The 27856-nt window shown below is 37.6% G+C and overlaps 1 protein-coding gene across 3 annotated transcripts in view; it reads right to left on the bottom strand.

Moving 5' to 3' along the window:
- Nucleotides 1-26722, bottom strand: part of UBE2E3 (ubiquitin conjugating enzyme E2 E3) — an 89767-nt gene extending 63045 nt beyond the window's left edge. The window contains exons 1-3 of one of the 3 annotated variants that reach the window (XM_082841523.1): nt 26674-26722; nt 24263-24481; nt 22447-22497 (exon numbers count right to left, since the gene is read on the bottom strand). In XM_082841523.1, coding sequence (XP_082697649.1) covers nt 22447-22497; nt 24263-24456 — 245 coding nt within the window. In that variant the 5' untranslated portion in view covers nt 24457-24481; nt 26674-26722. Of the gene's footprint in view, nt 1-22446; nt 22498-24262; nt 24482-25112; nt 25248-25521; nt 25649-26673 lie in introns of those variants that run through there. The other 2 variants (XM_082841522.1, XM_082841521.1) reach the window with 2 other exon arrangements.
- Nucleotides 26723-27856: the final 1134 nt, after the last annotated feature.

Raw genomic sequence — 27856 nt, 5'->3', positions numbered from 1 at the left:
TCAAGCTAAATTAGTTCATTGTTTCCTAACATTTCCAATGCAGTATCCTGCACAGTATCCTGCACAGCTTTTCAAGTAATTTTATTCTGCAATTTTGAAAATGTTGAAGTACTTTTAGTAGTATCTTACCTCAAATATTACTCTTTCAAAAATCAGTCTTCTCTGAAGTATTAGAGGGTCTCCAAAAGGTTTCCAACTAATATTTATTATTGGCAAAACACAACTGCTTTGAGGTTGGGTTGCCTTATGATGAAAAGACCCAGAGAGCGTTGCCAAATTTAGCAAATAAAAATACAGGGTGGTCTCTCAGAATCATTTTTCACAACTGTGTATGAATCTACAATTATCTCAAAATAAGTTTATTTGAAGAAAACCCAGGACACCCAGTTAAAACTGAATTTCATATGAACAAGAAATATTGTATAAGCATATCCCATGTGTATTTGGGACATACTTATACTAACAAGTTATTTGTTGTGTAACTGAAATTCAGATTTAATTAGGTGTTCTGTATTTTATCCCGCCACCCTAGACTCAAAAGGATTAAAGGCAAAGAGTGGAAGTCGACAAAATCGGAAATCACCATCAATATAGAGAGTAAATATAGACAATGGGTGGAGAGGTGTGTCTTTAAAACATGCAAAGACATGCCTGAGAGCAAACCCTAAGGCTCTGAATCTAATGCCAGTGCAAGAGAATCCTGTCGGAAGAGGTTTTTTTCTACATTAGTTGTTCTCAATTCTAGATCCCACTCAATTTTAACCTGTTGACACAAATCCCAAATAGTGCCACAGACTTGTGCCTCTCTACCCCATCCAGTTCTGGCTTGCTCTGAGTCAGGGACTCTAGAAATGCCTCTGATTCTGTTCCTACAGAAGGGCTAGGCTTGGAACCTCTTCCTTCCAACTACAGCAGCCCATCCACTGGTGTTTAGATGAGTAGCTCCTGGTCTAGTTGTAACTATACATACATGCCGAAACCTTGGCTACAGGGTCTTCTAAAAAACTGCCAGATGCAGTTCAAGACATCTGGCTGAGGTTTAACCAAGAAATAAACTTGTTTTGGTAAAGTCATTTAAAAAATAACCCAACCCAGGCTTCCCTGGTGGTGCAGTGGTTGAGAGTCCGCCTGCCGATGCAGGGGACACAGGTTCGTGCCCTGGTCTGGGAAGATCCCACATGCCGCGGAGCGGCTGGGCCCGTGAGCCATGGCCGCTGAGCCTGCGCGTCCGGAGCCTGTGCTCCGCAACGGGAGAGGCCACAACAGTGAGAGGCCCGTGTACCGAAGAAAACAAGTACTCTAAAGTACCAAGCTGGTAATGTAAATTACTTAAATAAGCCAGCACGCTTGAAAGAGTGAGGACTATGGTGAAATAAAGAATACCTGCCACCCCAAAAGAAATGCACATTGGATTTGCTACTCTGCCCCACTCACCTGACTTGCCACTTCACAGTTGCAGCCCTTCTCATAACCTATACGCCTACCCCAATATCAGGGATAGGCATGAACCATAAGTGCATAACATTTCACCCTTACTCCACTCATCCCATTGTGATTGATTCAATGATGAACCCAATTAGAGTTATGGAGATGCAACTGGACTTCTGACAGAAATACTGGGGCAAGTAATCTCACACTATTTCATACTGCAACTGAACCTAAAGGATGTAACTGGGAGGTACTAGCAGTTATTCTATAACCACAACGACAAAGCCTGTACAATATTGGAGTCAACTAAAAGGAAACAGACCTGGCAAATGGAGAGGTAAGTCAAGACATTGAGGACATGCCTAAGGCCAACTCTACCCTGAACTTTCCAGTTACGTGAGACAACTTATTCAGTTGTGCCATTATTCAGTTAATGCCAACAAATTAATGCTTTTCTCAAACCAGTTTGGTTTGAATTTTCTACTACTGCAACCAAGTGACTCTCGATACAGGCATTCAAAATCAGTTTTTTAAAACAGTTCACACAAACACACAATGCTACGTTTCGCTTACAGGCTGCTGGTACGCAAGTATATGCAAATATAAACTCTTGGGTTTTATTTAAATTTTTTTCAAAATATTTTCTTTGTAAGATATAGTATACCTTAAGATTTAATATACCAGTACTAGCCTTCAAAACTACATCTGGCAAAAGGCCAAGAAGCAACAGCAGCCTTGATCGTCACTACATAATATATATTACTTTCTTACAAGTATAGTAGACTATAATGCCTAGGTCTCTTTAAAAAGAAACAAGCCCTAAGCATGTGCACACAACACAAGCATAAACTGACAAGTATTCACGGAGTACTGTGCTAAAATGATTATGATCATCTCTTCACGGCCACTCCACATACACATTCTCACACACACAAATACACACAGCCGTGCACTAAGGCACGTGCCCACACACACACACACACTCACACCTGATGCCGTCAGAATATCTAAGGCATTGTGATGAACAGCATGGCTTTTGGGATCAGACAGACTTGAGCTTGAAGCTTGCTTCCACAATTAATTAGCATGTTTTCAGGCTAGTTACATAATCTCTCAAAGATTTATTTACTCTTCTCACTTTTAAAAAGATGATTATAATATCTCCCTGAGAGAACTGAGAAAAAAGATAAATACATGTACATTACCTAGCAAAGTACCTAGCACAGTCAATAAGTAATAGCTATTGCATCAAATGGGCATGCATACCTGCAATTAAGTGACACTTGTCATAATTCAACACATAAGAAAAAATGGTATAAAAATATAAAAGATTAGAAGCCTTGGAAAACATAGTCTGGTTCTACCGTGTACTATAAGCAAATTTTGTTTCATGAAGTTTTTAATATTCAAATTAACTGTTCAAAAACAGCAAAATGACTATGGCATTAGGGTAGTAAATAAAAATCACAATCCAGAAAAACAGAGAACTAACTATCTTATTTAAAGTTTACATCAAATAAGGTCCAACTGTAATTAGATTAAGTCAACTTTACATCTTGAGATAATATTATCCCTCCAGGAATTAAGTTCTTAGAAAATAAGACACAAATAATTTGAATTAAGGTAGTACTTCTAAAAATGCCCAAAGTGAGAACACCATATTTGCTCATTAGAGACTGTCTAAAACATGAGTGCTAATGGCAAGATTATCCGTAACAAGGTAAAAGAGTTACAAATACATAAGCTTACATTTGCTTAAAAGGTGTTAATATAAAAAATTAAACTCACAACAAATGACATTTCAGCTTAGAAAACCAATAATAATACATTTAAGTCCAATGTAACCTCCTTACTAAATAAACTCCTCCATCTAGGAATCCTAATTAAGCCAAATATACTTCCTGTCACAAAAGTGATGTTCAAGACATACTCTCCATTCACAAAAAGGAAAGATTCTTTCTCAAGTAAAAAGGATGCACATACTACCCTAAGACAGCAATAATGAAGAATCATGGGCAGAGAAATATATTTCAAAACAGAATCCCTTGGAAAACAGCTTGCATTTCTACACTGGGTGCTGAGCTTTCTTTTAGACCTTTCACATCTAATTACCTCCAGCCATGAAGGGTTATTAATCTTACTTTTACAAACTGGGGTGTGCCCCAGTTCTTAAAATCTATGCACAATAAAAAGTGGTAAGAGAGAGTAAAAGACAAGTTAACCCATGACCGATAGAAAGACACGGCAAACATTCCAAATCCATGCTGTCCAATACAGTAGCCACTAGCTACCTATGGCTATTAAGCACTTACAAAGTGACTAGTCTGAAATGAAATATGTTGTAAGCGTAAAATACAGACCAAATTTCAAAGATTCTGTATATATTGTTTACATGTCGAAATAATAATTTTGGATATCTGCATTAATAAAAACTTTAAAATTAATTTCACATTTTTTAATATTTTTAATGTTACTAGAAAACTGAAAATTACGTATGTGACTTGCATTATATTTTTATTGGACAGCACTGTTCTAAGTCATAGCGTCTAAATCTATTAGTTTAGAGGACTTTCTTCATTTGTAATCATTCCTAAGTTTGTCTTTAACAACAAAAAAGAGATAAGCATCTGTCAATTTACACAATCTACATTTCCTGTCCCACCTCCGCACTTTTCATACAACCTCTTAGGACTTGTTAACACCAGTGAACACTACAAATACAGAATAAATGTAATATATAATATAGATTATATACTTGAACATTATGCTGTTACTAATGTACTAGTGCTTTTGTCATGCAGCCAACAACTGATACACATTTTCATCAAAACAGAAATCCATTAAAACAAATCCATTTCAAGAGGTGGTTAGTAGGCCAATCATAAAGTCAACCTAATTCCCAGAATTTTATTTGCCAGCTAGGCATGGAAGGCCACATGTAGTTCCTACTAATGACAACTGGGCTTCTGTGATAATGTAATTAATGCCTGTTGCTTGTGATACTCAAGTCCTTGAATCCCCAATGTGTAACAGCTAGAAAAGTACAACTTCCTTGTAAACTTCCATTATTAAAACACAAAGACATATATAAACGTCACTTTTTTTAGTCACCGAGTATTTAAAAGTGAGAATAGCACTGTCTTATAAGAGGTTTAAAAAGGTAAAATTATAAAATTTCCTCATTCTTATTTGAAAATAATATATTAATTGATTTGAACAATGAACTGCATCCAGATCCATTTCCCCCTAGGAGCATCCATGTGTCAATTAGTTACCTAAGTCTCTAACCACTACAACTCACTTTACAGGCTCATCTGTTACACCTCTAAATCCCAACTCCTCTTTTCAATACTCTGCAGAGATTTCCTATTGCCCTTCCATGTCAGGATCCTTATCTTCAATTTTGAGTTTCATTAGGCTAATCTCTATTTTTTCTCTACTTTTCCGCCTATTCTTTCCATTGTGCTTGAACAAACCTACTGATCTGGTGCTCCATTAACCCACCCCTTCTCCAAATCTTCTCTTTTGTTATATTTCCACTTCTTGTTCCCCCACACATTCGTAAGGGGGAAAGTCAAGGCAAAACATAATTTTATTTTTCTTTTCACCAGCTATTTAAGAAGCTCTTTTAATTCTACTTTCAACATGCAAGCTCTCAACTTTCTAAAGGGTATAAAGTTATTTCTCTCCCAAGTATCTTTCCTGAATAAGTGACAAATTTTAATTTGTTTCTTCATACTAATTTACAGTAAATGTAATAATCCATTTATAAAACTAGAGCTTGGAAGAAAATTTGTGGTCCCCAAACCTCCTGAAATGTTACACATAAGTATCTGACTTTTTACAGTATATTTAAGATTTTCATCCATATGGAGATTATATTGTAAAAGTTGTGATTAACCATTTTTATTTATTTATTTTTAATTTATTTATTTATTTATTTTTGGCTGTATTGGGTCTTTGTTGCTACGCACGGGCTTTCTCTAGTTGCGGTGAGCGGGAGCTACTCTTTGTTGTAGTGCACGGGCTTCTCATTGTGATGGCTTCTCTTGTTGCGGAGCACGGGCTCTAGGCGCGCAGGCTTCAGCAGTTGCAGCATGCAGGCTCAGCAGTTGTGGCACGTGGGCTCTAGAGCACAGGCTCAGTAGTTGTGGTGCACGGGCTTAGTTGCCCTGTGGCATGTGGGATCTTCCCAGACCAGGGCTCGAACCCATGTCCCCTGCACTGGCAGGTGGATTCTTAACCTCTGCACGACCAGGGAAGGCCGATTAACAATTTTTAAAATCACTATTCATTTACCTCAACTTGATTTAATAAGTACTCTTAATTCCATGTTTTGGAAAGTTACTTTAACAGATTTTTTTAAGGTGTTTGTTTAATATACTCTCTGTCAATCTGAACCTGTATTCAACAAAACTTAAAAAAATACATATGTATCTTCCACGTGCTAGAAACTGGGCTAAATGCTGATAATGAAAAATGCAAAAGATGGCTGCTGAACACAAAAATTTAACTCTTACCAGAGAAATAAATCAATTACCATGCTGTATAATATTTTCTTATTCTGTCCCACTCATCACTGCTATTTGTGGACTAGAATTATTTTCTTGTACAATTATTGGTTCTAATACCTCATTTTTTCAAAATGTTCTTCCATAAACATGCCTGTTTATTTTTCCATATAACTGCTATTTATCATTACATGTAACATATACAAGGTATGTAATATCTAACTCACTAAAAAAAACAGATGAAACAGGATTATTATCTGCATTTCTGAGAGAAGAGTTAAATAACTTGCTCAAAAGCTCACAGTTAATTTGTTGGAGCTGGGACTTGAACTTGTATTTGTCTAACTCCAGAGCCCTTTATCTGGGTCAGCTGGACTTCCTGGATGTACAAAAGGACAGTTTTTGCTCGTCTGTTTGTTTTGCAGGTGGGGCGGGGCGGTGGGGGGGTGGTGGAAATCTTGTCTCTGCTTTCCCAATAGTTGGGAATTTTATAGTCACAGTTATTACCTAACTATAATGGTGGCACCTTTGGTTTCCCCCCACCCCTAAATTTAAAAGAACTGTTCGCAAGTATTTTCAACAAATAGAATATTGGCTTTTTGTTAAAGAGAAGCATATTTTATTATTTTAAGGAAAAATTCTCTTCTACTTCACTGTTTAAGATTTGAGAGTCAGTTAAAATATACCAAATGGTGCTCAACATCAGGAGCGTTTAGGAAAATGCAAATCCAAACCACAATGAGATGCCACTTCACACCCACCAGAATGGCTATAATGAACAAACAAACAAATAAACAACAGAAAATAAGTATGGCAAGCACGTGGAGAAATTCAAACCCTCATACATTATTGGTGAGACAGTAAAGTAGCACAGACTTTGTGAAAAACAGTTTGGCAAGTATATGACCACAATTCCACTCCTAGGAATGTACCCTAAAGAACTCAAAACAAATGCCTGTACACACAAGTTCACAGCAGCACTATTCACAACAGCCCAAAGGTGGAAACAATCAAAATGTCCATAACTTATGAGTGGATAAAATGTACCAAATGCTTTTATTTCATATTGTGTTTCTTTTTTAAAAAAAAAAATTGAAGTACAGTTGATATACAATATTATATAAATTACAGGTGTACAATATAGTGACTGGTAATTTTTAAAGGTTATACTCCATATATAGTTATTATAAAATATTGGCTATATTCCCTGTGTTGCACAATATATCCTTGTAGCTTATTTTATACATAATAGTTTGTACCTCTTAATCCCTTACCCCTATGCTGCCCCTCCCCCCAATAACCATTAATTTGTTCTCTGTATCTGTAAGTCTGTTTCTTTTCTTTTTTTTAGTTATATCATATTATGTATTTCTTGAAACGCTCAATAACTTTTCTTCTTTAGCCTACTGTTGTGATATATCAGAGGACTGGGAACTGCCATTCTTCAGTCTTGCAACAAACTCCCTTTGTTTGAAGAGTATTCTATTTTTACAATTTTTTTTTTTAAAGAAGATGTTGGGGGTAGGAGTTTATTAATTAATTTATTTTTGCTGTGTTGGGTCTTCGTTTCTGTGCGAGGGCTTTCTCTAGTTTTGGCAAGCGGGGGCCACTCTTCATCGCGATGCATGGGCCTCTCACTGTCGCGGCCTCTCTTGTTGTGGAGCACAGGCTCCAGACGCGCAGGCTCAGTAGTTGTGGCTCACGGGCCCAGTTGCTCCGCGGCATGTGGGATCCTCCCAGACCAGGGCTCGAACCCGTGTCCCCTGCATTGGCAGGCAGATTCTCAACCACTGCGCCACCAGGAAAGCCCCTGTTTTTACAATTTTAATGCAGGGAAGCCCCTGTTTTTACAATTTTAATGCTCTTTGTTCATCAATGAAATTAGACCATTGTCATTTTGGCAGTACTAGTATCATGCTTGGGGACTTAGGTCATATTTGCCTCAAAACATGTTTAAGGTAGTTTGTTATCTTTTCCTATGGTCTAGAATAAAAGATAACATGGGAAAGAGCTACCGCTTGGAAGTTTAAAACATCTTAATTGTAAATCTATAAAGAAAAGTATTTAATAAAAGTATTAAGCATAAATTTTTAAAAGTTATTTTACAAATGATCTAATCCATGTTTTCAAATGAATCATCCTCTGTCGATTATCATTAAGAGACTGCTGTTGAAGTTTGTTTGTTTTAAATTTTCTTTTTTTTTTAAATAAAAACATCTAGTAAGATTTAGGGATGTCTCTGGTGCTTTTAGCTAATGCCATCTTCCTCCAAAGTTGCACCTTATTAAGTTCTGATTTACTTTTTTCAGCTGTTCGCACTAAAATTTCATGCCCTCATTAAGTCATTAGCTACACACACATACATATACATATACATATACACATGGCGCTAATGTTTCTCACACTCCTCCCACTTTTACCAATCTTTTGCATTATGACACAGGCAATCAAAGTATAGAGAGTGCTTACGTTAAGAAACAGCTAGCCATTAAAAACCAAGTAAGAAACACAACCTTAACTGTTCTCTAGCTTCATAGAGAATAAATGGTCTTTCATTATCTCCCCTGTCCCTTCCCAACTCTCCTCATCCCAACAATGACCCTAAACCTCAGAGCACTATTTCTCAAAAAACTGATTACAGTGTAGCTAGTACGTGAATCCTAGGACATGCTTCTCAAAATGCACATTCTCAGGCCACCCTTGGACTATGAAATTAGAATCTCTGCTTTGGACAATGCTTGATTACAAGAATGTTTTGCTTCACCAAGCCTAACCAGAACACTGCCCACATATAGCATTAGGGTAAGGTAACCCTACAACTTATCATACTAACTGGGATATTTCTGAAAGTGAAAGGAAATGCTATTAACAATTACACCAAGACAAAAGATATAAACCAGGATGTATGGTCAAAGTAGGGTTCCTGTGGTATGCCGCACCTTTGAGAATTTGGCTAGTTTCAGAACTACTTTCAACTTAGGAGTTCATTAACATTATCCTAAAATGTAGTGCAAGAGTATTATACTAAGAGGTGAAAATATAAAGAAACATAAGATCCACACCCAGTTCTGGTGCCCAGTTCAGTTAGAAAGAAAGGGCATGTGACAAGAGGCAATAAGTAGCAGAGAATAAATATGTAAGTCTCTCAAAAGAGAGATATGCAGGAAAGGCTTCACAAGATGTAGGATTTGAAATGGGCCTTAAAGGAGCACTACTGTTTGGTGGATGAAAGCCATTCTATGCAGTGAGAGAAGGTAAACAGAGATGCAGAACCTAGAAACCCATGTTATGCCCAGGGGGTGGGAAACAGACCACTTTTGCCACAGCATACCTTTTATACATAACAGGAATTAAAAATAAAGATAAGTTAAGAACCAAATGCAGAACATTTTGACGGACACCCACTAAAATTCCTGAGGGAATTCCATAATCAAAAAGCAGCTGTGACACAATGTGGCATGAGTACCCAGGGGAAATGAGAAGGGATAAAAGATACAAGAGTGAAAAAAAAGAATAATACCCCACATAAGAGGAAATACTAAATACTTAAAGAAGAGTAATTAGGAGAAAGAAGAGACATTTCAGTGACATCAAAAAGAAGTTGAAAGTAAAAACATATAAGAAGGCAGGCAGTTAAAACAAAAAAGAAATTAAAAATAAGTCATATGAAGAAAACACTGACAGCTAGATTACCAAATAGCTTTTTCAAATAAAACAGAAGAGGAAAAGCCAGATTACAAAAAGATGAAAGAAATACAAGACAGAAAAGTGGAGATGTGGCTACATATATGGCTCAGTAAACTAAAAGATAAATGGGCAGCCAGATAGTGGATAAGAAGAGAAAAGATGACAATTAAATGGGCTTAAAAAAAAAACTCTCAGAAACAGGATAAGGTTAATAATTGGAAAGAGACTGGAGATAAATGAAAAGGAAAGGTTCAGTTTCAGGCAATGGGCTAGCAGAAAAATCCTGTTAAGAGCAAAGATTTTCCTGTAAATAAAATCAAATTCACTCACAATAAAAAGATCAAAGGAATATACAAAGATACATATTTGCCAGAGAGTGTGTATATGTACACGTTAAGGTCATACAAAAAGCTTAAATTTAATGAAAGATTTCAGAGTTTGGGGGAGGTGTAAAAAAAGTAAAATGCTAGAGGAAGAAAATATTTTTTGCATAGAAGACAATTTCATATGCAGTAAAATCATACACACTTGGTCATGATAGATTTTACATAAGAAGTCTATTACAAATTATACATTACTTAAAGCAATGCTATACAAAAATATTTTTATTACAGCATTATGATTTGCTATCATTATAATGTGGAATCTAGACCAGTAATTTGCAACTGGAAATGATAACCCTTCTTCCCCCCTAGACATTTGGAAATGGGAGGAGGAGTTGGTTTCTGGTGGCCACAATACTGGGAGAGGCCATTCTAGCACTATGTCAGCGAAGTCCAAGGATGCTCAGTGACTTCTAAGGCAAAGCAAAACCCAGTCCAAAATGCCAAAGTGGACACCAATAAGAAACACTGTAAACAGACAAAGAAGGTTGCTTTTCTTGTGTATTCTTCTTGTATATTTAGATAAAAATGAACAACAAAGTTCATTTTTAACTTTAATTCTTGTGATAATTTGATTCTGATAAAGGTCTTTGCATTCCACCTTAATCAATTTTAATTCAGAACTTAAGAACAGACATAGAGTTCTAATAAAGGAATTTCGGTTATTCTAATGCTAAGACATTGATTATCCCTTGACAAATGAAGACGTGGCCAGGAAAATATGTTATGTTTAAAGCAATAGTTTCAGCAAGTATTCAGTTTTAAAAATAACACCCAGGGCATTGGTTAAGTTGAATAACATGCATTTGCATTTTTTTTACCACCAAATATGTCCATGCAACTTTTACACATCCAAAGTTTCCTAAGGCAAAGCAATTTAAGTTGAAGTTTATTTAAAATTAAGAAGGTCTGTAAGGACTACAGCAGCAATATACTGAAGTACTGCAATGGAATGAAACACAACAAATACAAGTTCACAATGAGTCTGAAAAGGATAATAGGAAACCAACTCATTATTCTGAAAAGGAAGAAAAAAATAAATCTGATAAACAAGGGGAAGAATTAACCACTTATTCTGCCTTCACAATGTAACTCACCGGATTGGTAACCAAATGGAAGATGTGGGTAAATTTCTCTTAAGAGATGTATTCCAATGGCTACCAGCATCACAAAAAGACAATCAGATCTTAAGTGTTTCCTGATAGAAAAGCTCACTACAACCTATAAAGCAGTTTTGTCAAAAGAAAAAAAGGAGGGGGGCTATCAATCCTGAATATGAACAAGCCTCTTGACCTAACTCCCAAATTTACAGGAAACACTGAACACAAAGAAAGATATTATACTATGACTAAGAAGGCAATAAGCAAATACAGACTTAGAAACTCAGCCCTATTTCATTAAATAAATTGCAAAAACGAAAAAGAGAAAGACAAAAACAAAAAAAGAGAGAACTTACAGATTGGAAGATACATAAAAAACATCGACCAATCACAGTGTCTCTACTTTATTTGGATACTGATTCAAATTAGTTGCGAAGAAGGAAGGCAGACATCCCTGAGACATTTGTAAATTTGAACAATGACTGATTCAAGAATTTTGATATTTTTAGATGTGTTAATGACATTGTGGTTAAATTAAAAGAAGTCCTTACCTTTTGAAAATGCACACTGAAATAGCTGTTCTTTAAAAATGCAGATGAAATGATGTCTGAGATTTGCTTCAATGTAATATGGGAGGGTGAAATGGTTTGGTGTTATAAATGAAACAAAATTGGTCAAAGGTTGGTAACTATTGAAACTGGGTGAAGGCTACAAGGGTATTTATCACACTAGTCTGTTTACTTCTGTATATGTTTCAAGTTCTCCATAATAAGTTAATTTTAAAAAATTAAGAAACCTCAGCAGGAGGGAAAAGCGATCATTTGCAACATGTTTATTTTCGGGCTTATAAAAGAACAAAATGAATACTTGGCATAGTCCTCTAATGGATATGGGGATATTAAGCATCTGGGAGGATGTAACAGAAATGTCTTTAAAAATTTTAAACACACACAGATGTAAATAAAATAAAGAAAATCTAAAGGTGCACTAGTTAAAACCATCACTGAATTCCACACGGGTCACATGCATTTAAGTTTGTGTTGAAACCCTTCAAATGCCAGATTTCCCCTCTTTGTGATAGCAGGTAAATTTACTACAAGTATTTACAAATCCAACAAATATTACCAATACCCTTAGAAACAAGTGTGAAACAAAAATAAAACCATAAAGCCAAGGCTTTATGATGCCCTCTATATTTTGTTGTTGCTACTGTTTAAATTGAGAAGACTACAGAAAGCAATAGGAAGCCATAAAAAATGTGTAGCCACAATCTTCTGAGATTGATTCTCTTGGGGACCCTAAATAAATGGATTCTTGACTTACTAAAATTTAATGTAAAAAAATGATCCATTTGTAAAGGACCTATAAGATGGTAAATGGCAAAACAAACTACAAATAACCACCCTCAGAAAGGGAACGAATGGTGTTTATAAAAAGCGAGTCCCATGGATATAAAGGGAGAATCATCATGATGATTTATAAGTAAAGGAAAATAAAATAAAAAGGTAACAAAATTCATGTTTCCCTAGGCCTTTCACTCAGACCAAAACATGTGGAGCTATACTCCCAAAAGCAATTTCAGACTAGAGATGTCTTTATTTTTCCCCAGACAAGCTAGAAGTTAAACAGAATGACAAAGTATATTTACTCTGGGACAGTGAAGCGGCAAAGAAACTTCAGAATGGCAAAACTGGTCCAAATCCCTCCAAAACAGACAGACTACATCTTGGACAATGAATGAACAAGGCAATACTGCAACTCCTTTCAAAGTTTCATCTGTTGCAAATAACCATAAAATTAAAACAATTATTATTTACAACAAGGACCAAACAGGAGGCTGGGATTTTAAAAATTTAATAACTCTAGAAATTTGACCCTCCTGCTATTACTTAAGGTTAATCACATCTTACTGACCATCACATCGAAAACAGGTGCTAAAAACAAGCTTACACAATTTCCTTTTATACCCTTATAAAACTGATGAAATGTCAACAGAAAGAAAAACCTGAAAGCTTTAAATTTTAATTTTAATACAGCATTTAGACAAGATGCAAGACACAGATTTGATTTATAAAATTCATTTAGTTTTATCAATCTAAAATGAACTATATCAACCTAGAAGGTCACACTGAAAACATTAGGTCTGTTTTGCTAAGTGGAACAGTTCCTCTTCCAGAGAGACTCCTAGGAAAAAAGCAAATCTCCATACTATTATCTGGAAATATTTTTGTATAAATTCACAAGTTTAGGAAAAATAGTGTTTAAATAAACTATGAAACGATATAAAACAAGACAAAATTAAGAGGGATCTAATATAAAGCCAAATTTCTATAAAAAGTCAGATCTAGTACCAGTATTAAAAAATAACAAGTGCACATGTTGCTGAGAAATCATCATTAAAATACTCCTAAAATGCTATGTGATTAGGACTTTTCTCCATAAAGCTAGAAATTCTTATCCATAGATATTTTTTCCAACTTCAAAGCAATTCATAAACATAGACCGCTTCACAATACCCCAGACAAAAAAGTAGAGGCAGATTTAAAGTCTCATTGCTTTGCCCAAAGAAAAGCCTTACACAAGGAACTACAAGCCAGAGAACAAAGATTTGCCTTTTCCATTACGATCGTATTCAATCCCTGACCTTCTTCCTTACAAGGCAAGAGAATAACCAAGAAAGCTGGCAACTTGGGGAATGCTCCTTGAAAAGAAAATGCTTCTGAATGATTTAAAAAGAAGAAGAAGAAAAAAAAAAACTCAAGGTGAGCCTAGCACCCTCAAGCCAAAGAAGGCAACTCTTCTTTCTCCAACTCACCATCTGGACCTCACTTGCCAGGTTCTAAAACCATACAGTATTTTGGATCCTTCAAGAGACTATAAGCAAACAAATGGGATGTACTTATACTAAACATGCACCTACAAACCCTTAAACAACTCTGAATGCTTTTACCCAATTTCTCAAGCAGCAGTGTACAAAAGCAAAAGTGTTTACCTTCACATAAAAAGTAAGCCTAAAGGGCTTCCCTGGTGGCGCAGTGGTTAAGAATCTGCCTGCCAATGCAGGGGACACGGGTTCAAGCCCTGGTCCGGGAAGATCCCACATGCTGTGGATCCCACATCCCACTTGTTGCGGAGCAACTAAACCCGTGCGCCAGAACTATAGAGCCTGCGCTCTAGAGCCCATGAGCCACAACTACTGAGCCCATGTGCTGCATCTACTGAAGCCTGCACACCCGTGTTCTGCAACAAGAGAAGCCGCCGCAATGAGAAGCCCGCGCACCGCAACGAAGAGCAGCCCCTGCTCCCCTCAACTGCGAGTAGCAATGAAGACCCAACACAGCCAAAAATAATAAATAAATAAATGTATTTTAAAAAAAAAAAAGTAAGCCTAAATTTTTGCCCTGGAGCTGTTATGTATATGCACTACATGTGTGACAACTCTCAGATTAGCTTTTGAAATCTTAACAAGAATGATACTTCAAAGGATTGTTTTGGGAATTAAATAAAATAGCATATTAATAGGCACTATACTATGGAATTCAGTAGTGTCAGGCTGGGTGCTCACTTATTCATGAAGTATATATCCTTTGTATATAGGGAGAGAAATCGATTTCTCACTGAATATCCATATGCTCCCTGACATTTTCCAGCCACCTTGCAGTTGGTCGAGGCCATGTGATTAATTCATGCCTTACTTCCAGATCAAAGCACTTAACAGTTAGCCAGCACATGACCCTCTAGCTATCTTGCCTGGACACATGTTCCAAATGGCAGGGCTACAAGATGTAAGCTGCACAGATCTGAGCCAACACGTGGAAGAGCTAACCAGGAGAGTTCCTGGACCCGAAGAGGACTTCATATAAGTGAGACAAACGTTTAAATGTTCACGTTATAAGCTTTCTAGGTTTGTTTGTTAACACAACACAGCTTAGCAAAATTCAACATCTCCTTTTACAGCCTAACTGCACTCAAATGCTAGACAAAATGCATACATAAAAATGGCAAGTCCTGAGCTTAGGTATTAAAGGATATCTTCCTTTCTGTGTAATTTTGTATATCCAGAATGAACAGAATGGTTAAAAGAGAATTCTGATAGCAAAGTAGAAAAGTAATCCAATGTACACAGAATAACTTAGAAAGAAACTGGTACTTATAGTTTCATCTTAAGGAGAAAAAATTCTAAAATCAAGAGTCTAAACTTTTTTCTAGTTAAGCACACAAGTTATACAAAGAAAAAAGCAACAGTACAAAAATAACAACTGAGAAACTAAAAACAGCTATCAGGAAACAGGTAAAAGAAAGAAAAGCTGAACAAGACTTTAAACGTCCTTTCACCATGAGTAAAATAGCTGAAGTCACTTGTGATTGTAACAGAAGTATTATAGAGCCACAATTGCTTACCCGCAATTCTGGAATATCCCAAAAGCTCTAAAAATCAAAGATTAAAAAAAAGTAAGTTTGGAGAAAAATAATTTGGCAGCAACACCAAACATGAACTAACCAAAAACTATCTGTAGTGTCTATTTATCCCCTTAATACGAACATTCATACAATTTGACTGTAGAAATATGAATGTGTTTGATTATGGAGTGCTTCTCCAGATCCCACTGGCGGTGTTACATAAAACACAACAAACGTATCACATTCCCTTTCTACAATCTTAAAATTTCCAAATTCTCAAACATTACTGGCCTCAAGAGTTTGAAATAAAGGACTGTGGACTTGTAACAATAATAGAAGTAAATAATCTCTGTATTGTCTTAATGATAAAAATCGAATTCAAATGAAGAGCATGGCTTTCTAACCTGTTTGTAGTTCAATCAACGTACTGAATCCAATTGAATTTTGATGACTTTCCAATGGTATTTCTACTTGACGATACTTCAATATTCCCAGTAGCACACAGATACAACCAGCCTAAAGCTAAATCATGAGAGGGTGTAATTAACTAGAAGGAGACTAGTTAATTAAAAATACTGCTGTAAGCATTTCTGGCCTCAATAGACCATAATTTAGCAGGTACTCAAGGTAGCCATTCCTGTAGGTTCACATAAAAAAAACAGACATGTATCAGATAACATAAGATAAACTACAGCACAAGAGTAGTGGGAGATGGGGACACCAACTCTGAGGAAGGTACAGGAGAATGTATTCAGTAGGCATCACTAGTAAGATAGGAAAACAGTAAAAAAAAAAAAAAAACTATGTAAAAATTAAAGAGGCAAGGCACTGGAATAAACATCTACAGCAGGATTTCTCAACCTCAGCACTACTGACATTTTATAGCCCAGATAAATCTTTGTTGGAGGGAGCTGACCTAGGCATTACAAGGTATTTAGCAGCATCCCTAACCTCTACTCGCTAAATTATCAGTAGCAGCCCCTCTTCCCCCAGTTGTGAAAAGTCTCTAGGCATTGCCAATTGCCCCCTAGGCCAGGGTGGGGTGAGGGAATAAGAAGGCAAAAACTGCCCCCAGTTGAGAACTGAGGCAAGAGAAATATTAAAAGTTTAAAGATGTTTATTCTTCTAGATTCTAAAATGCCAAATATACTTCCTGTTAAAAGCAGTATGGGAAGGGGAAAAAAACATTTTCTATTTCTCTAGATCTACAGTGGTTTTATTCTGTTTTTAATCTTAATTTTGTAGGAAAGACCAGAATGGCAGATCAAGTTCTCTGTTATCAATTGGAGCGCCCGGCACTCTAAGGAACAATGACTTGTTGACTTTCTTATAACTAAACGTATCCATCTGCTGTTACAGCAACTTATTCAAGGAGAGAAGAATAAGGTACCAGTTGGTTATGTATAGAAAGGAACAAAACAATTTGAGTCTTGCATGCAGCAGCAAAGTAACCATGCAACTTTTTAAATGCACAGTTTTCACACACTTTCTAATTACATTATCTGCACTGAAATTAACAGATCCCTAATAAAAATGTGACCTTTAGATGGGGAAGAATATTATTTTCAATCACATCATTCTTTTGGAAAAAATTTTTAGTCACAACAGAACTGAGTCCTTCTGCTACACTGGCATATATGAGGGAAATAATTAGCTTTACTGTGAATCAATTTCCTTTTATAATAAAAATGGTAACAAAATACCTCTGAATAATCATATTAAAAATTACAATTATGAAAAAGTAAAGAATATATGGGATATATAATAGATTTTCTCCAATCCAAACTCATTGTTTTGCCTGGAATTTCTATTCCTGTCAATCTGACAGACTTCAACTTATTTATTAACTTAATAAATCTTCACATGAAAAGCACTGTGTGAAGACAGAAAAATGTTCAAGACAATCCTCCTTTCAAAGGACCACTAACTCTTGCAGAAGGTAGACAAACAAGTAAATAATTATAGTATATAGTATTAACATACTGGATTCATGTATCGATATTACAGCTGTGCTGAACCAACTATTAGCTTATTGAAAAATAAAACATTTAAAATTATCAGGAATGTCCAAGTACCAAGAAAAATCCTCATGATTTTTGAGGTCTATGCTGATGCCAAAATGTAATTAATTAATAATAAAATAAGAACTACCCTTGGTAGATGACCACAGTAGAGTGAGATGGAAAACACCTTCAGTCAGAGTAGTTCTATACTTATCTGTTTCACAAATTGAGCGTCCAACTGAGATTTAATTTTTATAAAAAGGCAATTGCAGGATTTTTTTTCAAGAGTTGAAAACAAAAGGACTAGATGATTAATGGCACAATTTTGTTTTATAAAATAGGGTACCTTCACATAGCACACACTGGCTAATATAAACTGGCTAATATTGTTGGCTAATAACAATCAAATGTATAAGTAAAAAAGAAAAAGCAATCTATCCATATGTGTGGGAGGGTTTAAAACCAAGTATTGTATAAGCAACCAACAAAGCTATGTAGATATCACATTATTTTGATCATGACCTGCCTTCACACACCAATTAGAGAAAGCTTCCAAAATCTCTCCCTAGATGAGAGAGAAGGAAAGAATGCTATGTTTAGGTAACGAGTAAACTGTATCAATTCAGAATCTAAATTTTACAAAAACATTGATATAATCTCATTCTCAATACAGTAAAACTACAAATTCCTACAATGGAACATTTAAAAGGGAAAACATACCTATCACCATTATTTAAAAATTTTTTATTATAATTTATTGGACAGTCAGAGCATTCTCTACTGAATTAAGTATCATTAACCTTATGCATATTCCTTTAAAGAGGATATACTATTTGTTCAGCTTTACCCAATGTTCTTAGGTTTATTTTCTTTTTTACTCAAGTTCCAAGGAACTGCTTTTACTAACATCAAAAAAACAGCTGCCTGACATAGTCTCAATAAATAGGTGCGGAGCTGATTAAGATGAAATTATTCCTACAGTCGGATGCTGATGCACTGGAGAAAACGCCAGCAAGAGTGAAGGCATACTGCTATCAACTAGCTCTTTAACCATGCTACGGCCGTTTTATTGACCAAGTTTACATTGTTAAAAAAATTTTAAACATATTAATTCATCTAATCCTCACAACAAACTTATAAAGAGGGATATCATTTTAATCTTCATTATACAGATAAGAGACTGAAAGACAGAAATATTCCATACCTTGTCTAAGTTAACATAGCTATTAAGTGCCAGAGCAGGGATCTGAACTCAGACAGTCCAGTCCAGTGAAGTTCTATCTTCCCTAGAAATGGTGCAAAGTGGTGGTAATCCTCAAAGGGAGATGGAGCTCATCCAGTTAGACAATTAGGCTTACAAATACATCAGGGCTTGCCAACTTCTGGTTTAGAACTTAACTGCTTCTCTTAATTTTTTTTTTTTAGAAAGAAGGAAATGAGCAAAACTTGCAAGCATTAGTACCTACTTTCAGGTTTCGCATATTAATACTATAACTTGATACCGTCACACCTCCCTCCCAATAAGGTCTTTCCCACATTCAAAAACTATTTACAAATGTCCCTGAATACCTACTTTAACACAGATTCAATCTGAACATATTAAAGAATATTTTTGGAGAGTATTTTTCTACTTTCTCAGATACAGAAAGAATTAGAGGCTAAGTTCAAAATCCAGCACCTTTCTAAACTTCCGCCACCTGTCAAGTCCTGAGAGGACAAGGACACTCTTTGGATGGAACATAAATGTCTTAATAGCACATACAATTTCCCTTCATTCTCACTGGTGTTATCAGCTGTTTATATACTCTAATCTGGAATACAGTAAAGAGTATGGATTGAAGGCACTAAATGTCATATCCCTATGTTTAGAGTGCTTTGGCCTAAAGCACTCCAATACCTAAAAATTGAAATGCCACCAAATCATTGGAAATAACATTTTATCAAACGTTTATACTATTGGGAGAAGAAATATCAATACTATCAAAATGTATTCAAACATGTTTAAAGCCACACACTTAATTCAGTAATTAAGTCTATCCTATGATCACCCTGGGTGTATACATATTTGACACAGCTATATAATAACTAAAGAATATTTTATTAATTAAACATAGGAAGGAATTTAAGAAAAATCTTAATCAAGTCTGAGTAAGTTTGCTTTTGTTGAGTTTTCTTGTATTCCATTCTACTTTTTCCTGAATGTACACAGACATACTTTACATTTCTTCCCTGAGGAAGAATTAAATGTGTCAGGTACTTTGATAAGCTTATAAAAATCATATTCAAAACCATAATGGAATTCTGATTAACTACACATTAAAGTCAAAAGAATTAGGTTTCATAGATTTCAGGCAATATTAATTCACATACTCTAGAATTTATTAATATAGAGTCCCATTTTTAATTAAGACAAAAATTAACAAATTTAAACTGTACGATCATCATAAAGCTAAAATTCTCACCAATGCACCTGTGAATTACAAGAACACGACAAGTATGACACAAGGTAAAAATACAAATTTTAAATTAGCTGTCAAATTCCTAAAATGCCTCCACTAAACACTCACTATTCCAAATTCCTGCTCAAGAACAAGGACTAGATGTTCTTCCACCCAAAAGAATCTGACGACTTATAGAAAAACACACGAAACTATGTGGGTATTTTACTTGTCCAGCATATGAAGGAAGGCTGTCCCCAAACTAATAAAAAAAACTTTTCCAGTCTCCTACTAAGACTCATATTTTCTGTTTTTTTTCTTTAATCACTCACACAGTCTCAAAGAAACTCATACATAACAAGAAGCAGAGAACTGAAAGATGTCATTTGCAATAGTTGACAGTGATCACAAGTTGTGACAAGGGAAAGCACAGATGCTGTTTCCAAGTTACTGCACACGGGCAAGCCCAAAGGTTCACTATTTCACTAGCCTAATCACTAAATGTAAAGCATTATTTCATGGACTGAAAGGAAATCCGGTAGATAAAGAGAAAAATAATAACAAGGTAAACTTTCTATCTCCAAGAAAGACTCTACTTCCTCTAAAATAATCGTCAGTGACCTTGTGGAAACGTTCCTGGGCTAAACATGTAGAGCACATTTCTTCAGCAACTGCAACACTAAGCTACTCCTCTGAGGGCATCTCACACATCTCTACTGGGTTCGCTAGATTTACACAAGAACGCTAGTTTGTGCCATTTGCAGAAAATCAACAAAAACCTTTAAAAAATGTTTGACCTTACATGCAATTTTAAAACATTTAAGACCTTTGAACTGATAGATCTTTACGTCTTTTACAATGAGAAATACCAGAATACACTCTGCCAAGTTAAGTGATTCTTCCAGAGAGCAAATTTAACTTGACCTCCCTAAATGGCTACAGATTTGACACACCATTTAGAAGCCTGAAAGGAAATACTTTGATTTATTTCTTCTCTAAAGCAGTGCTGTTCAACAGAAATATAATGCGAGCCACAAATGTAATTTTAATGTAATTAAAATGTAATTGTCTAACTGTATTAAAATGGCAAATAAAGAAATTAATTTTAAAACATTTTATGTAACCCAACATATCAAAAATATTAATATTTCAACACGCAATAAATATTTTTCAGAAAATCAGTAAGATATTTTACAAAAGTTCTTTTCTTCATACTAAGTTTTCAAAATCTGATGTGTATTCTACACTTACAGAACATCTCATTTTTGGACTACAACTGAAATGGTCAATAACCACAAGTGGTTAGTGGCTACATTACTGGACAGTGCAGCTCGTAAGCGCTACTTTGAGATCTGACATACCACTATGTTTAAAATTAGTCTACGTTCATGTTTCCTTTTTGAACTGAAATGTCTGATTACAAGTATGAGCAAAGAAAGATCAGATCACCTTATTGGAGGACCCACTTAACACACATGATAAGAAGCAGTTGGATTATATCCTATTATATCTCAAGTAGACTTCAGAAATAGGTCTGATCATCACAAGTGAACACAACTTGTAGCAAAAATGTAGGTAAAACAAGAAAACATTTTCATATCAAACCACAACACTTCCTTATTTCTAGCAGCCACTCTTGTTCTTGAGTAGGTATCTCCATGCAAATCATCTAAAGACTGGTTTTCTAAGTTTGATGAATTTTGGAAGCCATAAAGTCACTGTTGAAAAACTGAGCACTAAGTAAGAGGAATTTTAAAAAAATTTTCAGGAAAAAAATTACCAACCAGTTACTATTAATACACCTATACCAACCAACAATCTTAAATTATTCTACATGAGTTTCACTGAAATGACTTCTTCCCACAAATTCCAACTCATTCACTGCTTTTTATACACGAATTTCAAGTACTAAAATTACTAAGAATTTTCCCAAGTAATTAGGCCATTTAATTAAAATGTAAATAATTCCAGCAATGCATTCTCTAGAAAACAGCAACTAAAACCATTAGCTTAGCACGTAAAAAATTTGTCCTTAAGGCAAATTACTGAATAAATCAAACAGAAACAACTATACTCCTGTTTACTGCATTTACATTTTGTAACACCACATTCAGCAATTTCTAAATTTGGAAGGTCAGTTCAGATTGCACACAAGCAGTAACTTTAAAGCTTAGCAAAATTTTAGAAGTTTCTGCAATATACTTCTGAATAAACACAGTATAGAACTATTACAGCAGAACAAAAATCAGCACTACTCATACTAATCCCAGCAAGAAGCACAAAATCATATTCTTAAGTCCAAATTGTATGATACACGCTAAAAAGGTTTTTTTCCACCCAAATTTAATTCACCCAAGACAATTTTTGTTTAATCCACTTGCAAAGCTGAAAAGAAACAAATGTAGCCTCTTCTGCAGCACACATATTCAAGGACAATACATGAATCTCTTGATATTTTTCCACAATTTGAAATTAAAACAAAATTTGTTTCTTACCTGCAGTTAGGAGGAGGATCAAGGGTTATTTCAGCTAGCTCCTTCTGAATTCTGTTAGTGAAATGAGAACAGACAAAAAGGATTTGAGAGAGTCTACAGAATAACCGGGGAATTACACTGCCCTCTACCACCATGCAGTTAAATGCAAGGCTGGCTTCGCCTTCAGTAATGCTAACATGGCTGCTTCCTCTTTGTTCTCAGAGGCATAACCCAAATCCCTTAACAGAAACTTTGCAGCTTTTTTTCTCACTTGCTACTATAAATAAGTAAGACATTTACACCTGATTTGAGAACTAGCCCTCCACTAGTACTCAGTAAAGGATATAAAATGTATTTTAAAACACTTTTTACCAAAGAAATTCTCTTTTCAAGCTTATATGCAAATGAGACAAGAAGGGAGGAGGGAAAGCACTAGAATATTTGACAATGACTTCAAGTCACTTTTACCAAGGTAAGAGTTAACAAGCTACTGCAAGTGCACATTAATAATTTTGACAATATTTTATCTGTTAAAAAAAAAAATCTTTGAAATTTACAAATATTTTTACCAGTGAAAAACTTCCAAAGGATTCTGGCAATCTTATTTAACTGAATCTGTTTTCCTTGACCTTAAGTACAGCACTTAAATTAAATAAATTTGGGAGAAGAGATAATGACATCCCTGAGGTAAGAGGAAAAAACGCAGTCCTTATTTTATTCAAATTTAAAATGCTTTCAAAACTTAAGATGTGTCTAATATGTTCATCAACAAGATTACAACAAATTGAGAATTTTAAATTATCTCAAAGACTGCTGTTATTTCATAAATATTCTCGCTATTAATACTTTGATGTAATAGAGGCGAAAATCCACAGAATATCACTACAGAATGCCAACATTTTATCAGCTTTTGTATTATTTTTCTTTGGGTTGTGATCAACAAAAATCAATAAAATGTCGATATTGGTTAATGCAATAGAAGCATTTGATGTATAATTACTAGAAATCATGGGTATTCCACTACTACTACCACTGATGGAGTCCCATTGACAGTCTTTTTTTCACCATTACAGATAACATAAATCAACAAGAAACAAATGATCTTTCACTTATATCCAACAAAATATGTTTCTCCTGCTGTTGAGTATTAACGTGACAAGCATATCCACAAGTTTTAGAGTGAAGAGGAAAAATGACAAAGTTGTCACTCACCAAGTGCCACCTAAAACGTAAATGGCTACTTTTCAGTTTTATTTGCCCTCACAAGGACACAGAGCTATATAACCATAGCTTAATTACAAAAAGTAATACCTGGGATGCATGACTTAAAGTAATGTTTGTAAAACTGAAAGGAGATTTGGAGCACAATTTTAAAATCTGCTTTCAAATATAGCCAAGGCCTTGAATTTACAAATTTTCTAGCAAACATGACCATTTCTGATCATTAAGCTTCATGAAGAGACACTGCTGATCTAAGTGTCAATTTCAAGGAAGCCGAATATGACTCATAAAAAGGAAACATCCTCAATGTACCAGCTAATTTGGGTTCACCAAATTTTCCTTGCCAACTCCTTAAACAATCTGTCAGATGTTAGTCCAATCTCTGCTCAAGGACACTCTCACTGAAGTCACCAAAGTACAGAACGAGTTTGCTTAAAAGTCTAATTCTAGGGAGGTGGATTATATGCCACCTAAAGAATGACAACTCATTCAAGTCCAAATAAAACTGAGCGCAAAGGAAATGTTTTCGAACTATTGCTGATATAAAACCAACAAAAGCGTCCGGCCATTTGGAAGACAACCTGACAACGTGCTTAATCCTTTTTTTACACATTACCTTTTAGCACTAGTGGATAACTTAGCAGTGGTTTTGCTAGAGAGTTTGGTGTTTTTCTTCTGCTGGGTGGCAGAAGGTTTTCTTTCTTCTTGTTCTTCAGGCTCTGGAGCGGCTGGGTCTCGCTGGTCCGCATCTGAACTACCACTGCTGGTGCTGGGGCTCTCATCATCGGACCTTTGCCGATCACTGGACATCTTGGTGAAGTTATTTCTTGGAAAACTTTTAAAGAGAAAAGGGGGAAAGAAAGGAAATGTAAGTCTAAGAAATAAGCCAACAGCATTTTCTTCTCTTAATCTTCACCTAAAATCATTTTTTAATGAAAACGCTTCAAAAGTGTTCACACATCTCATCGTACAGGAAGGTTACAGGGGAGGTGATGTGTCTCACAACGGCAGCGTTCAGGGCTTTACCGAACTCAAGTTAGAAAACCCACTCACATTTTTTTCCATCCCTTGGACAATCTATCAATTGTCTACTTTCTCAGAAGGCAAGAAACAGATTTGCCAGGGAACTTAGGCAACGAGCATTAATAACATATGACACACTGTAAATAACAGATCTCGCTGAAAAATGTTTAAAAGTCACTAATAACGTCTAAATATTTACACACTGACATTGGTCAAAGCTACCAAATTCCCTTTCCGAGAGGAAAACATACCCTATTAATAGCCCATATGCTTATTTAAGGTGGCGATTCCTCCTCTGAGCCCGTAAGCCTTTAAATACAACACTTAACGAATTTTAAAAAATCAACTAACAAGCTGCTCTGGCCGTTTTCACGGCCAGCAGAGAAGATTCATCCGGCCAAGACCGAGCTGCCACCCTGGGAAAAGCAGAATTCAAACTGCACCTTCTGCAAAGCTCCCCGTGCCATCAAGGTTCCTCGCTCAATTTTTACATCACGGACCGACATTTTGTCCAAAATAACGAAAAAAAAAATTTCAGAGGGAAAACAAACAAACAAACAAAGCCCCAAGAAGTGCAACAAATTTCCGCGCCCGCCGAGGCGAGCCGCGGCCGGCGACGGCGGCCACGCAGCTCCGCGGCCCTTTGTGGGGAGGGCCGCGCGGGGGCCGCGGGCAGCGCTCACCGCGCCGGGCGCCAAGTGATGCGAGCAGCCCGGCCGGCCCCGCCGCGGCTCGCGGACACCGGCGGCGCGGGCTCCCGGCGCGAACAAAGCTGCCCGCCCCCGCCCCCTCCCCCACCGCCGCCGCCGCCCCGGCCGCCCCCCACGCGGCCCCCCGGCCCCGCCGCCTTACCTCGGCCGCCCGCCCGGCCCGCTCGCGCGCCGCTACGATGTGGGGGAGGGAGAGAGAAAAAAACCCTTCCTTAAGGAAATGGAGGCAGCTGGGGGGGGGAAAGGGGGGGGAGGGAAAAAAAGAAGCCGAGGAGGCTCTGGCCGGGGAGTGTGGAACATTGAAAGTCGGAGGGGGTTGTGCAGTGCCGGGCTCCGGCCGGAGGGTGGCGCCGCCCAGCGCCTTCGGAAAAAAGGGGGGGGGGGTGGGAGCTCGGCTGGGCGAGGGCGCGAGCTCCCGGCGAGGCGTAGGGGACGCGGGAGACCCCCGCGCACTGTGGCCTCCCGCTGCCGCCGCCCGGCTCGGCTCCTCCCGGCCGCGCAGTCAGCAAGTTCCGAGGCGAGCGCGGGGGGAGGGGAGGGCGCGGCGGCGGCGCGCGTGCTCGCTCGCTGCTTGCCTGGCGGAGGGGCGCGCGCCGCCGGCGCCCGGCGGGCGCGAGCTGTTCCCGCGCGCTCCCGCGCGCTCTCTCCGCGCCTCCCTTCACCCGGGGGGCGCACGCGTCCGCCCGCGCGCGGCCAGGACAAAGAGCGCGGCGGGGACCCGGCGGGCTGGCCCCTGACGCCCTTGGCCGCGGAGCCGGTACCGGAGAAGGCAGGGGCGCGGGCGCCGTCTCGCGGGGCCGCTGTGCCGCGGGGTGGCTTCCGGCCTGAGCCCGCCTCCGGAGCGAGGCTGCCCATTGGACTACCCGCCCCCGCAGGCTGGGGCCAGGGTCATCCCCGGGGCTGGCCGCATCTCCTCTCCCTACACACGGGCCAGCGTGGTCCACGGGGCCCCCACGCCTGGGCAAGGGCCCGGGTCGCGTGGACGGGAGTCCCCCGCTGCCCTGGAAGACTGGAGACTAATGGGTGTCGTTGACGAAGCCAGGCACGCAGGCGGAGGAAAGCTGCCTCTTGCCCCCCGTGTGAGCTAAAGGGGCAAGATGGGGTCTTGGGCATTGAAGGAGGAAAAAAGGATTTCGAGACTAGGTGACTAGCCTCTGCTTCTCCTTGGCCCTCAGCCTTCCAAAGAGGAAGGTCCTTCGGATGCTTTGAAAACTTAAAAATTCAGAACAATTATTGAGATGTCCCACTCAAGATTTTTTTAAGTGAAGAGGGACCTTGTAAGGAGGGTTCATACCTGATGCTTTGCTGGATGCCCTTCTGATGTGCCTGCTAGACGCCAGTTCTGGAAAGAGAAGCCCTAAGTGATACTGGGTCAGAATGTCTACACAGAAAAGCTTCAGATGGGGTTAAGGGAAGGTTAGTTTTGTTCTGTCATTCTCTCTTGCAATCTCCAGGTGGACTCTGCAGTTTTTGCCCCAGGCACAAAGTGGCCAGAAGTACAAAAACTTCCTGTTTGCAGCCCAGACCTTCTTCTGCTACTGAGAACTTGCTCCAGTGATGGAGCCCCTAAGGAATTTGGGGATTCCTCTCCCACAAGTGTCAGGGGCAGGGGTGCTGGGAGAATGTGGAGTTCACAGAGGGAGTGACAATAGCAGAGTCATAACATCTGAACTAGAATGAAAGAAAAAAGGAGAAAAAAAGGCTGAATGAGCCAATATATTTACTTATTTTTCCTCCAAATAGAAAAGTTTTGGTAAATTGTTGCTTACAGTTCTGACGAGTAAGTTACATTTCTGTGATTTTCCAAAGACAACAGTCATTCAGCGAACCTTTCAGAGGGCTATGCCCTAGGTGCTGGACACACAAAATTCACTCATTCAATTACTGTGTGACTCAAGCCAGGTCTCTACTCTGTGCTAGAAGCAACCAGTCCAGAAGGGGAACAGGTCATTAAAGTGTACCAGGTCGATTAGGAGGAAGGACACTCTAGTCAGAAGGAATAGGAAGTCTCAGAGCATGGTGTGTGTGTTGACAAGAAGTTTCACTGGGCTGGATCGAAGTGTACCTGTGGAAAGAGCTTGTTAGTGAAAATACAGGCAGAAGTTTCCCCCAACTTTTACACTGTGCTGCTACAGCAAAAGCCAACCAATTTGGAGTTTGGATTTTGCTCTATTTGGAATGGGAAGTTGTGAAAGGAAAGCTATATATAAAAAAGTGGGATATTTTAGGAAATTTAATATTACATAAGTAGACTGAAGGCCCAATGGCAATTTGCTGATAGGATTAGGGTGGGGCTAGGAGATTGGTAGATAAAGATATTTAGTTGTGTTTGGTAGCATTTTCCATGAAAAAAGAAACAACAGTGGACTGAAAAGCAAGGGAACTGGATTCAAATCTTATTCTATCAAATTCATGTGACCTCAGGCAAGTTACTTTTTTTAAAAAAAATAAATTGTATTAAAAATAAAAATAAATTG

Source organism: Leucopleurus acutus (genome assembly GCF_964270905.1).
Source record: "Leucopleurus acutus genome assembly, chromosome: 6".
Taxonomy (NCBI): Eukaryota; Metazoa; Chordata; class Mammalia; order Artiodactyla; family Delphinidae; genus Leucopleurus; species Leucopleurus acutus.
The sequence above is the reverse complement of the archived record's forward strand: the minus strand, read 5'-3'. Positions and strand labels throughout refer to the sequence as shown.